The 12,153-nt window shown below is 49.9% G+C and overlaps 1 protein-coding gene across 1 annotated transcript; it reads right to left on the bottom strand.

Annotated features, from left to right (window-relative positions):
• Positions 1-8,423: 8,423 nt before the first annotated feature.
• Positions 8,424-11,839, bottom strand: LOC109753854 (protein ACCELERATED CELL DEATH 6). The gene is made up of 4 exons (XM_020312777.4): positions 11,715-11,839; positions 11,381-11,573; positions 9,816-10,298; positions 8,424-9,706 (listed from the first exon to the last, which is right to left on the bottom strand). Exons 2-4 carry the CDS (start codon positions 11,541-11,543, stop codon positions 8,424-8,426), a joined length of 1,929 nt encoding a protein of 642 aa, XP_020168366.1. The 5' UTR covers positions 11,544-11,573; positions 11,715-11,839.
• Between the last annotated feature and the right edge of the window lie 314 nt (positions 11,840-12,153).

Below are 12,153 nucleotides of genomic sequence, written 5' to 3'. Positions count from 1 at the left end.
TCCTCGGTTCCGTGTTGTAGCAACCGGAATGCCGACAAGTGAACCATGATGTCTGAATCAATACTCTAGCAACCGTCTAGCTTGGTAGTTAATGGACAATAATTCATTGTTAGCATGTTGGTTGTTGAGTTATCATTCTAAGATTGATCATGCTACCTGGTCCTTATTTTTGGAGCACCCTTCGATCAATGAGTTAGGATTGTTTCAATCCCTTGCTTATTTAATCATATCGTCTTGCTCTGAAAAGCAAGATTGTTCTCAAGCTTAGTACCATATCGGTGGTTCGTGATGTTCCGAATATCTTCTCGGAAGTATTACCAAGTTGTCACCTGACCGCTATGTTGAGTTCGTGATCATGTTGGTTTTCCTCCAAACCACCCATTCTCCGAGATTCTGTGTTGGATACCCCTGAGCTAGTTGGTCAAGCAAAACAACAACTTGGAGAGTTGGAAGATAAAAGCTTGTCCGACTTAGTTCATCTCTAAGGGATATCTTTTGTGTGTGTGTGTGTTGAAGAAAGATGACACCTTCATCGATTGATCCTCGTGATCAGTTGTTGGACCTATTGTCTTACCCAATCTTTGATTTGAGTATGGGCTATCGTCAAATCAAATCAGGAACACGACGCTCATAATGTTGTCTTACTCGTGGTTGCTTCCTCTAGCATACACCGTTATATCTTTTGGGTCTGACCAATGCTATCATCGTGTTCACTTGATTGTGGAATTCCATTTATATGGAAACCTGGATGAATTGTTGTTGAGCCCATCGACAACATTCTTATCTTCTCCATGATTTGTTGGACATTAAGCTAGCGTTGGAAACTTTTATAAGCATTATCTACATGTTCCGCTCATGAAGCATATGTTCGGATGAAAGAAGTGACTTTCTCTAATACATGTGCATTTGATGCAAGTTGCTGCCATGAATTCAAGAAAGCTTGTTTTTGCTTCCTCTGGAATCGTCCCAAGTTAGTCACACATGTGCAAAGTACTCTATGGTTTGATAGGTTGGCCGCCTCCATTCCATATGTGTTTCCTAGCACACAAAGCCACTGATTGATTTGTTCAAGGTGAAGAAGCTCCTTCTTAAGAGCTAACCCGGGCTTATAGAAGGACTTCGATATCCTCAATGATGGTTCCCTACCAGAACTCGGTAGTGTTTTATTATAAGACTCTACGTGGTCATGCTTGTCTGGGACAGCGTGTTCACATGTGTGTAGCAGAACCAGCTCATGTTTTGGAGCTTACTACCGTAGTCCGTTTCTTGAGAATCTCGCAACGTCATCTCGTCGATTTGTGTTGCGAACTTTCCTTCCAAACATGCTAAGTCTGGAATATCCTAACACCAAGAAGGTCTGAATCTCAGGAAGATATGATGGTTGGGACGTTCCCAAGAATTACAGTATTGGTCTTTTGAATCGTTAAGTGGATGTCATGGCCAACACACTTATCAGGGAGATCTATCATTGTAGTATCTTGACTGGGCTATTTGACCATCTTCTCCATGAGGATTTAGTGCAACTTATTCTAGAAGTTGTTCCTCAGGGGTCCTTGTGCTCTTGGTTTCCTCGATTATGCTAGAACCATTCAAATAGTGGAATCACTCCCGTCTGTTGAGTTTCTCCCCAGTTACTAGAATCATTCCCAGCATTTATATTTTGTTCCCAGCTTGCACCGCCATTGTGCCATCCCCTATGGACTACCTTTCTCAGTAATTACTGATTAGAATCATCTTCAAAGTGGTCCTACCACAGATTCCATCCATTTCCGATGATAAGCAAAATCATCCATTGCGTTGTCTTCAACAAGGTAGTCCACATCATTCATTCTAGTTTGGGTATGCCATCCCTTCGTACTCCATCAAACGATCCATTATGAATTGCCGCAGGCTGGTATAAAGAGTTTCAATGATCTATGGATCAAAAGTAATTCTTTTTGCCACTTAAGGGAATAATTCTACGAGTCACCTCCCCTAAGGTGCCCCATTATGGAATCATGGCAATTATTTCATCGCTATCTTGAAATCATGCACCGTCCTCTTCAGCGTGGGATTGTTGCCTACCAAATTGAACCCTTGTCATCTGCTTCTTTCCATTGCCCATTATGTGTGTTTTGTATCTCAGCTCAAGAGATGTTTCTATGTCTCATTTCGTGAGTTGATCGTGAGTTGCTCGATCTTCGAGAGGATCAACTCTTTAGGGTTTCCCTTCCTTCTCTTTGTCGTGTTGGATGAAGTTCTCAAAGCAAGACATCGAGATCAAGTGCAATGAATCAACATCCTCGGGAAGGGCAGTTGGATCGAGAAGATTGTGATAGTTTTGTGAGCCCCTTCCTTCTTACCTCACGTCTTGAATCTTGGGACGAGATTCTTGTTTAGTGGGGGTGAGCTGTCACAGCCCTAGCTTTAGCTTTGCTTGTGGACTAGTCTTGGTTGTTGCATCATGTTTAAATTTTGCTTAAACTTGAAATGGGGATGTTCAAACCCTAGCACCAAATGAAATGCAACTAGGATCAAAATAAAAATATTATCAATGAACCCAAAATGCCCTTCAGAAAAGTTCATGATTTTTGAATTGGTCTAGAACCTCTGCCAAAAATGGTGCACACTTTTCTAGGTCATTAATGGATTTTTGAATTAACTCATATTGTATTTGAATTGGAGCTATTAATTCCTATAAGATATTTGGTAGCTCCAAATATTCTGAAACTTAGTGAGGGCCTCTGAAACAATTCAGTTATTGCCCACAAATATTTTCAGGATTTATAAAAATGATTTGGTCTATAAACTAAATCAAAACAGAGCAAATAAATAGAAAAACAGAAATAAAAGAGAGAGAGAGGACTTACCTGGCTTACCTGCATCCCACCTGCGCGGCCCAGCACTGTAGCCAGCCCAGCCCAGCTCCTCCCCCGTCATCAATCTCGTGCCAGTAGGCACGAGGGCGTGTGCCCACGGCACGCACGCACGCGCCCGACCACCTCCTCTCTGCCTGCTTGCCCGGATGTCTCTGGAAGACGCCACGCGCCAGCCCCGTACCCCCTCACTCTCCTCCCGTGCCTTGCCTCTCCTCTGCTCTCACTCCCGCCTAGACCCGAACGCGTCAGAGAGCGCCGCCGTGCACCGCCGCGGCCACAGCCACTCCCTCGCTCCCTCTCCATCCCAGGCGTCCCCGCCTTGCCGTCTTCGTCCTTCCACCGAGTCACGCGGCGCCAGAAGCTCTGCTGCGCCGCCACCACCGTCGTTTCCCTTGTCGGCCACCGAAGATCGTCGTCGTCGATTCGCCGCCCCGAGCGCCTCCCTCAGCCCATGGAGCTGCTCTTCGACCTCCCAGTGAGCTCCTTCACCGTCTCCCCTTATCCCCGTGGCCTGTAGCACGCCGTAGCATCTCTCTCCGCCGTGCCCGTGAGCTTCACGCCGCCGGCGAAATCGTCACCGTGGCTAGAGCAAGCTCAGCTTGCCCCTGAGAACGTCACTGCGCTCGTGCTGCTCCCAGGAGCCGATCTAGCCCACCCATTCGTCCCACCGTGCACCACAACGCCGATTCCAAGCACTCCCGAACTCCGGCCGCCGTGCAAGTCGCTGTCGCCGTCGACTTAGGCCACCGGAGCCGCTGCTGCGTGCACCACTCGACGCGGACGAGCCTCCCCGTCACGTAGATGCCCTCCGCCGGCCATTTGGTCGCCGGAGGAGGAATCCAGAGCCCCTCCGCCGAACGTTTGGTCGCCGGAGGGCGAAACCCCAGCCTCGCCGCCGCGTCTGCTCATCACCGGCGGCTAAACGCCGGCCTAACAACTAATTAGCACTAAGCTAATGACCCACTGACTCACAGACATGTGGGCCCCGGCCTGACTAATTCCTAGATTAACTTAAACCTAATCACTAGCTAGCACTGTGCTACTGATGTGTGGACCCCACACGTCAGGTTTGACCCGGCTGACCCAGTTGACTGCTGAAGTCACTGTGACATGGTGCTGATGTCATAAATACATTTATTGGAATAATCATATTTCTAATTTAAATTGGAAATTCTAGAAAATGTTACAAACTTCTAAAAATCATAGAAAATAAACCATAACTCCAAATGAAATAATTTATATATGAAAAATTATCAGAAAAATCTAAAGAATCTGCTTATGGCATTTTCATGCATGTTAGAACAACTTATAGTTGCTGAATAGGGCAAATCAAATGTTTGGCATTTAAATAATCACATATGGAGTTTGAATTTGAACCTTTGGTTCGAACTAACTTCATTTAATATGGTTGCTAGTTGCATTAGCTCAATCAACAGCATATTGCCATGTCATGATCATGCATCATATTGTTGCATTACCTTGATTGTGTTATTTCTCTGTTTGCCGGTATTTGTCCCCTCTCAGTGGACGTAGTTCCAACGATAAGTTCGATGACACCGATGAAGAGCTATACTATCTTCAGAAGTGCCAGGCAAGCAAAACCCCCTTGTTCATTCCGATACAATCCCACTCTCTCGCTTCTTCTCTCTTTTACTGCATTAGGACAACAACGATTCAACTGTTACATGGTGCAGTAGTTGAACCCCTTTCCTCTGCATGAACTGTCATTGCCACAGTAAATAGATGAAACCCACTAGCATGAGTAGGAGTTGTTTGAGCCATGATGTGCCTACTCATTCATGCTTGTTGTCATTCATGCTACTGCTTAGAGTTGAGTCAGGTCTTATTCATCGGGGATAAATCGGAATGTGGTGAACATGTCCTACTGTTGAGAGCTAAGTGTGTGAACATGATTTGGTAAAGGTAGCGGTGAGAGGCCATGTAGGAGTACATGGTGGGTTGTCTCATTGAAGCCGTCCTCAAGAACTGAGTTCTGTGTTTGTGATCCATGAACAGCTACTACCACACGTTGGGCCCTGAAATATGACCCCGCTCGACTCATTAACTCCCCTGTCCTCTGTAAGCCTTGCAAGCATTGTAACTAATGAGTTAGTTGCGGGATGATGTATTACGGAACGAGTAAAGAGACTTGCCGGTAACGAGATTGAACTAGGTATTGAGATACCGACGATCGAATCTCGGGCAAGTAACATACCGGTGACAAAGGGAACAACGTATGTTGTTATGCGGTCTGACCGATAAAGATCTTCGTAGAATATGTGGGAGCCAATACGAGCATCCAGGTTCCGCTATTGGTTATTGACCGGAGACGTGTCTCGGTCATGTCTACATAGTTCTCGAACCCGTAGGGTCCGCACGCTTAAAGTTAGATGGCGGTTATATTATGAGTTTATGTGTTTTGATGTACCGAAGGAGTTCGGAATTCCGGATGAGATCAGGGACATGACGAGGAGTCTCGAAATGGCCGAGACGTAAAGATCGATATATTGGACGACTATATTCGGACTTCGGAAAGGTTCCGAGTGATTCGGGTATTTATCGGAGTACCGGAGAGTTACGGGAATTCGCCGGGGAGAAGTATTGGGCCTTATTGGGCCATACGGGAATAGAGGAGAGTGTTAGGATGATCTCCACCGTGTGGGCCCAACGGCCCACCGGGCCCTTAGATCTGCGCCCTGATCGGGGGTGCTCAACCGACTATGGTTGGCGGGCCCCTGTCACCTGCACTATATAAAGAGGTGGGGGCCGGCGGCTCGCATCACGAGGTTCGTCACAACACCGTACACCCCACCTAATCCCCTACCGATCTAGGGTTAGTGCAGTGCTGATGGGAAGCGCCGCCACCACTTCGCCCACTACTCTCTGCCAACACCGGCCACCATCACCATGGCCGGCACCGATGGCTCCTCGAGCCACAAGCAGAAGGTAAGAACTACCGGAATATCTAGTCTAACCGATCCCGACGGATCTAACAGAGAGAGGCCAAAAGGAAGGAGGCGCGCACCCCCCTCTGGTCCGAATTGGACAAGGGGTGCAGCCCCCTTTTTCCTTCTCCCTCTCCCCCTCTTTCCTTCTCACCTACTCCAACAAGGAAAGGAGGAGTCCTACTCCCGGTGGGAGTAGGACTCCCCCCTTGGCGCGCCCTCCTCCTTGGCCGGCCGCCTCCCCCCTTGGTCCTTTATATACGGGGGCAGGGGGCACCCCATAGACACAACAATTGATCATTGATCTCTTAGCCGTGTGCGGTTCCCCCCTCCACCATATTACACCTCGATAATATCGTAGCAGTGCTTAGGCGAAGCCCTGTGTCGGTAGAACATCATCATCGTCACCACGCCGTCGTGCTGACGAAACTCTCCCTCAACACTCGGCTGGATCGGAGTTCGAGGGACGTCATCGAGCTGAACGTGTGCTAAACTCGAAGGTGCCGTGCGTTCGGTACTTGATCGGTCGGATCGTGAAGGCGTACGACTACATCAACCGCGTTGTGTTAACGCTTCCGCTTTCGGTCTACGAGGGTACGTGGACAACACTCTCCCCTCTCGTTGCTATGCATCACCATGATCTTGCGTGTGCGTAGGAATTTCTTTTAAATTACTACGTTCCCCAACAATGTCGTGTGCAGACGCTAAGTGGTGATAACATGTGTGAAGAAGTACAGCCCTGCAGGGTTATAAATGATCTATTCGAATAGCCGCGTCCGCGGTAAAGGACCTCTAGGTTGCCTATACAGTTCATAGACAAGTGAAAGTGGATACTCTAAAATGCGCAAGATAAGCGTGAGTGCTATGGATGGCATTCTCGTAGGGAGACGGGAGCGGATCCATAGTGGTGTATTGATATGGTGACTATGTGGACTCGTGTGCGACACCTCAAAAGAGTTACTTGCAGTCGTAGTTTAGGATAGCCACCGAGTCAAAGCTGGCTTGCTGCAGTTAAACTCCACCACCCCCTTTGTTGATACCGATGCATATGTAGTTAGTTCTGATGTAAGTCTTGCTGGGTACATTTGTACTCACGTTTGCTTAATTTATTGTTTTGCAGAGAGACTCTAGTCTCGCTAGTAGTTCCGTGTGGACTTCGATGTTTAGCTTGATACCTCAGCTACGATCTTGTGCTCTCGGCAGGATCTGGTAGATAGTCAGGCTTCTCAGCCTTTTTTCATTTGTAGATGTCTGTACTCAGACATGTTAAGTTTCCGCATGTGCTTTGACTTGTATGCTCTGAATGCTGGGTCATGAGACGCATGTTTGTAATATCTCGCTCCTCAGAGCCTATTGAATAAATACTTTGAGTCGTAGAGTTTTGTTGTGATGCCATATTGTATTTACACATATCGAGCATATTGTGTGTATGACTGAAATGCTTGGTATGTGTGGAATCTGACAACCTAGTTGTCTATCCTTGGTGACCTCTCTTATGGGGAAATGTAGTCTGGGGCTTCCACTGAGCCATGGTAGTCTGCTACAGCCCGGTTTACCGGAGTCTTGCTAGCTCAGTTACTACTGCTCCGGAACACCCAGACTGGTCGGCATGTGTCCCACTTCGTTCTTGTGTCTGTCCCTTCGGGGAAATGTCACGCGGTGACTTCCGGAGTCCTGCTAGCCTGCTACAGCCCGGGTTCCCGGAGTCCTGTTAGCCCAGCTGCTACAGCCCGGATTCACTCGCTGATGACCGACACGTTCGTTGCTGGGTCATGTATGCATGTCCCTGTAAGTTAGTGCCACTTTGGGTTCACGATTAGTCATGTCGGCCCGGGTTCTTTGTCATATGGATGCTAGCGACACTATCATGTACGTGAGCCAAAAGGCGCAAACGGTCACGGGCCAGGTAAGGTGGCACCCGTGGAATACTGTGCGTGAGGCCGCAAAGTGATATGATGTGTTACATGCTAGATCGGTGTGACTTAGGATCGGGGTCCTGACATTGGGTCGCGGCGTGGTCTTCGGTAGTCGGTTCTTCCCGGCGTGTCCGAGGTGCTCTTCTGTGGTTGCTTTGAAGTCGGAGCTGCGTTGGAGCGAGTCCAGGTGGTGAAGATGACATGCATTCGGTAGTCGTTTGCGGAGGGCATGGTCGTCGTAAGTGCTGCATATTTCCGTTGTGTTGCTCGTCGCCAAAGTCGAAGCTGACGTTTGCTTGCGTGTGTGACTATCCGTTGGCATGTGCCGTCATGGCTTCTGTTCCATGTCGGGGGCCAGGTTGGCCGTTGGTGCCCATGTTATATGGGTTGTGTTGTATCAGTTTTAGCCTAGTTTTTCGACAATTAACCGGACAATTCTCTTCTTCTTAATCAATGAAAATGGCAAGTCTTTTGTTTCGTTTAAAAAAAAGTCCATATTTTTGAAAATTTTAACATCAAACTGAATATTGAGCGCAAGTTCTATAACTCCGGTAATATTACCTCTTATTTATTTTTTAGTTCTGGACTACTGAACTGTGTACGGTTTCGTTTCGTTTCGTTTCAGTGAAAATGGGGCCAGGGCGGGGCGAAGCCCTGTTGATTGAAAAGATAATATTTAAACGAAATATGTATTTAAAATATACTTACATCAATTGCTTCATCTCTCTTGCCGCACGGTCACCGAGTGCCCAGACTATGACAAAACCAGCAGGCACTAGAACATAATATACAGCCCTGAACAGAAGCAGATTGCGCACGAAAGCACCGACGACTGGATACTGCTGCCTGATACGCCTACGGATGACACCTTGACGTCCTTTCAAGCCACATTGGTGCCAAAGGTACTTCCACAGTGTGTGGTAGGACACGCGAGGGCTGACCAAATGCGTGACCACGGCTAACATCAGGCAAAGGGCACCGTTTATGATGACGTAGCTGATGTCGTGGACCGCCCTCGTGCTCGTGACGGCTGCCAGAGCCGCATAGAATGCCAGGACCATGCTGATCAGGGACAACCACAGGCAGTGCAGCGCTGCCGTGAAGGTTTTCCACGACCCGGCGGAGCGTGACGCCTTGCCGTAGACGAGCAGGACCACGGCGAGCACGGAGGTCACCAGGGCGAGGCTGTCCAGAATAATGAAGCATTTGAAGATGGCCTTCGTCTGGAGGACTGCCATGCCTTTGAGGTTACCATCTTGCTCGTACGACCCGGGTATATTGTTGGCCGCGGTGAAGGCGACGCCAGCAACGAGAACGGCGATCACCGCGAGGCTGTCGGACGTCTTCTCTATCGCCTTTGTTATGTCGTGGTTGTTCCATTGCTGGACATGGTCCCGCCTTTGAGGACGGGACTGCGCGCCGAATGCGGCCAGTGTGGCCACCAGACTTACCATGGAGAAGAAACTGGTCGATTTCGCGGCGAGATCCAGCGGCGTCTGCCCCTCGTTGTTCATGACATCGGCTCGCACTTTCCCCTTCCACATCAGGGCCTCCGCCACGGCCGGCGCGCGTGCGGCCACCGCCAGGTGGAGAGCCGTGTTGCCGTCCCTGTCCTGGGTGTTGAGGATGCCGTGCAGCGTCGGTTTCTTGATGGCCAGCCGCACGACCTTGGAGTGGCCTCCCCTGGCCGCGGCGTGCGCGAAGGTTCCGCCGCGGTCGTCCCTCAGCTCGGCGGCGTCGGGGCAGGCTTTCATCAGCGCCTCGGCGACGCGGACGTGGCCCATCCCTGCCGCGACGTGGAGAGCAGAGAGGCCGCCAGAGTCCCGCATGTGCACCGCCGACGGCGGCACGGCGCTCAGGATGGCACGTACGATGGAGAGGTCACCGTCGGACGAAGCGAAATGCAGCGGAGTACTGCCGGTGCCGTCGGCTTGGCTAGCCAGGGATGGGCCACATGGCTTCCACTCCAGTAGCAGCCTGACCATTTCTGACAATGTTCACATCGATGGTAATAGTACATATCAGCCGAGCATTGACAATTATGCATGTACTTTTAGAAATTAGAATATCAAGGAGAAGCTAGCTGCCAAGCTGACCTGAGCCCTGGAAGACGGCGGCGTGCAGAGCGTTCTGCGAGCTCGGGCCGGCAGCTGACGCGTCGCCGCACCTCGTTATTGCTCTGACGGCTCGCACCGACCTGCTCATCACCGCCAAGTACAGCGGCGACACGCCGGCGTCGTTAACCTCAGAGGCCAGGTCGGGCACCACGGAGACCATAGCCTCAACGGCCGCGCCATGGCCGAGCCTCGCCGCCAGATGAAGGGCCGTGTCCCCAGCCTCGTCCTTGCACCACAAGGTGCCCTCATCTCCGCAGTCCTGCGCGAGCTGGACGAGGAGGGATACGACCTTGTCATGCCCCACCCTCGCAGCGCAGTGCAGAGGCGTGTCCAGAGCCGAGTTCCGGGAAGACAGCAAGCTCTTGTCCCCGAAGCTGGCAAGCTCTTGGATTAGCTCGTCGTGGCCATGCTCTGCCGCTAAATGAAGAATGGTGTTCCCCTCCGCGCTGACTTGGTGTATGCCTGAAACAATTCAAATATATATGTGGGCTTCCTCCGAGAGAAAAAGAAACTTGCGTTCCCATTTAATTTGAATGAAATTTCGAGAAAGATTTCGGAAATCTCAGTCAATCAACTATGCACCAAAATACTTGCTTAGTCTCAAAAGGTTGTCTTAGATTTATCTAGATACAGATATATCTAGACACGTTATTAACGTATCAAGAGACAAAAGTAGGTCCTCGTCAATGACCCACCCAACCCAACAACAAAACAATGAAGGTGGGTCTTCGAATTGTTTGTAGCAGCCAAAATATAATGGTGACACTTTCTTTTTGCAATTTTGGCAAAATATCGGTGGCTCGTGGTGAATTTGAGCTAAACGTAGGCAGAACTTGAAATTTTATAAATTTTGTGAAACTTTGGTAGGATTTCAGCCAAACTCTAGCAAGTTTCAATGCTTTAGTTGAACTGTACAAAAAAAATGAACTTCCATAAATTTTGGTACACTGATATGAGAGTGGCTAGGTGACTGATTTCTTAAACTGGGTCTGTCGATTCTTTCCAGCCGTCGGATGCAAAACGAACATCCGGATCCTTTTCTTCAACCTCTCGAACTTTTTCAACCTTCCAACGGCTTCCTCCCCAACCGCCCCCACAGACCATCTGCCGGACCGCCAGCCACCACCTCCCGTGGCCGTCGGCGCTCCTGCGCCAGCCTCGCCGCCCCACCCTCCCTCAACCGCCGTTCACCGCCATGCTTCTGCTGTCCCCGGTCATCCCTCTAGCCCCGGGGATGGGCAGTTTTTTCCGGTGAATCTGCACCACCCCCACAATCCTAAGATAGTTGATGGGGTCACCTGCCACCCTAAGATAGACCCAGAGGCTTCTCCGACCAGCTCTTTTCTTTCCTCCGGCAAGCTCCTTCCTTCTCTCTCTGGCTGTTAGTTTCTTCACTCGAAATCCGACGGACCCAAATTATAAATTCAGGCAACTTGCATCTAGCTATTGTGCACTGGCTCCCCCTAAAAAAAGCTATTGTGCACTGACAAGTATGTGTACGTACAGATGACGGAAAATCCAACAGTTTGGTAGGTAAACATTACCACTAGGGTGTTGGCGAAGCAGCGCCATGGCTTTCTCCTTCTTCCCCCCGCACACGGTGAGGTACAGCTGGGAGCTCATCGTGCCACCATCGCCGGGCCGCGTCGCGGCAGCCGCCGAGCCAGGACTCGCACTGAGCTGGATGTCGTGGTGCCGGAGGTCCATGGCCTATTCCGATCGGATCAGAGGCGCCACCTGAAGTACTGAAGTCTAGCAACCTGCTCAGAGAGCGCCATGCGAAACGGATATATATAGCGATTAGCGGACGACTCTAAAAGTCTAGCAACCTGCTCAGAGAGCGCCATGGATACATGCATGGCAAGTCGCCCAAGTTACCTGCATTCGATTTTTCCAGTCTGCTGAACCTGTACGTAGGTTCCAGCCTTCCAGGAAGCGCGCGCCTGTGGCAGCTAGCGGCTCTGGTCTGGTGTGCGCACGACCTGGCAGGTCCTTCCCGTGCGTCCGAGGTCAGGAATAAAACTTGAACCTCGGGGCAAATTTAACAAATTTGGCCTGTGAACGAAATCAAATCACAGAATGAGCTGAACTGCCCGTGAAACTATTTCACGTGGCTGACTTTTTTGTCTGACGCCCGACACGAAGGCGCCACACTACACTGTGCAACGCCTCACAGATAGGCGCTACACGTCTGGCCAGCGTTGCATCCCAGGCTGCCTAAAAATTACTAAGTCATTGTGCAGAGCCTAAGAGCTAGGCGCCACACTATACAGTGTAGCGCCCAGCTTCTAGGCGTTGCATTAGTGGTTGCTTCATT

This window comes from Aegilops tauschii, chromosome 5 (genome assembly GCF_002575655.3).
Source record: "Aegilops tauschii subsp. strangulata cultivar AL8/78 chromosome 5, Aet v6.0, whole genome shotgun sequence".
In the NCBI taxonomy this organism is placed as follows: domain Eukaryota; kingdom Viridiplantae; phylum Streptophyta; class Magnoliopsida; order Poales; family Poaceae; genus Aegilops; species Aegilops tauschii.
This window is presented reverse-complemented; position numbering and strand designations above follow the sequence as displayed.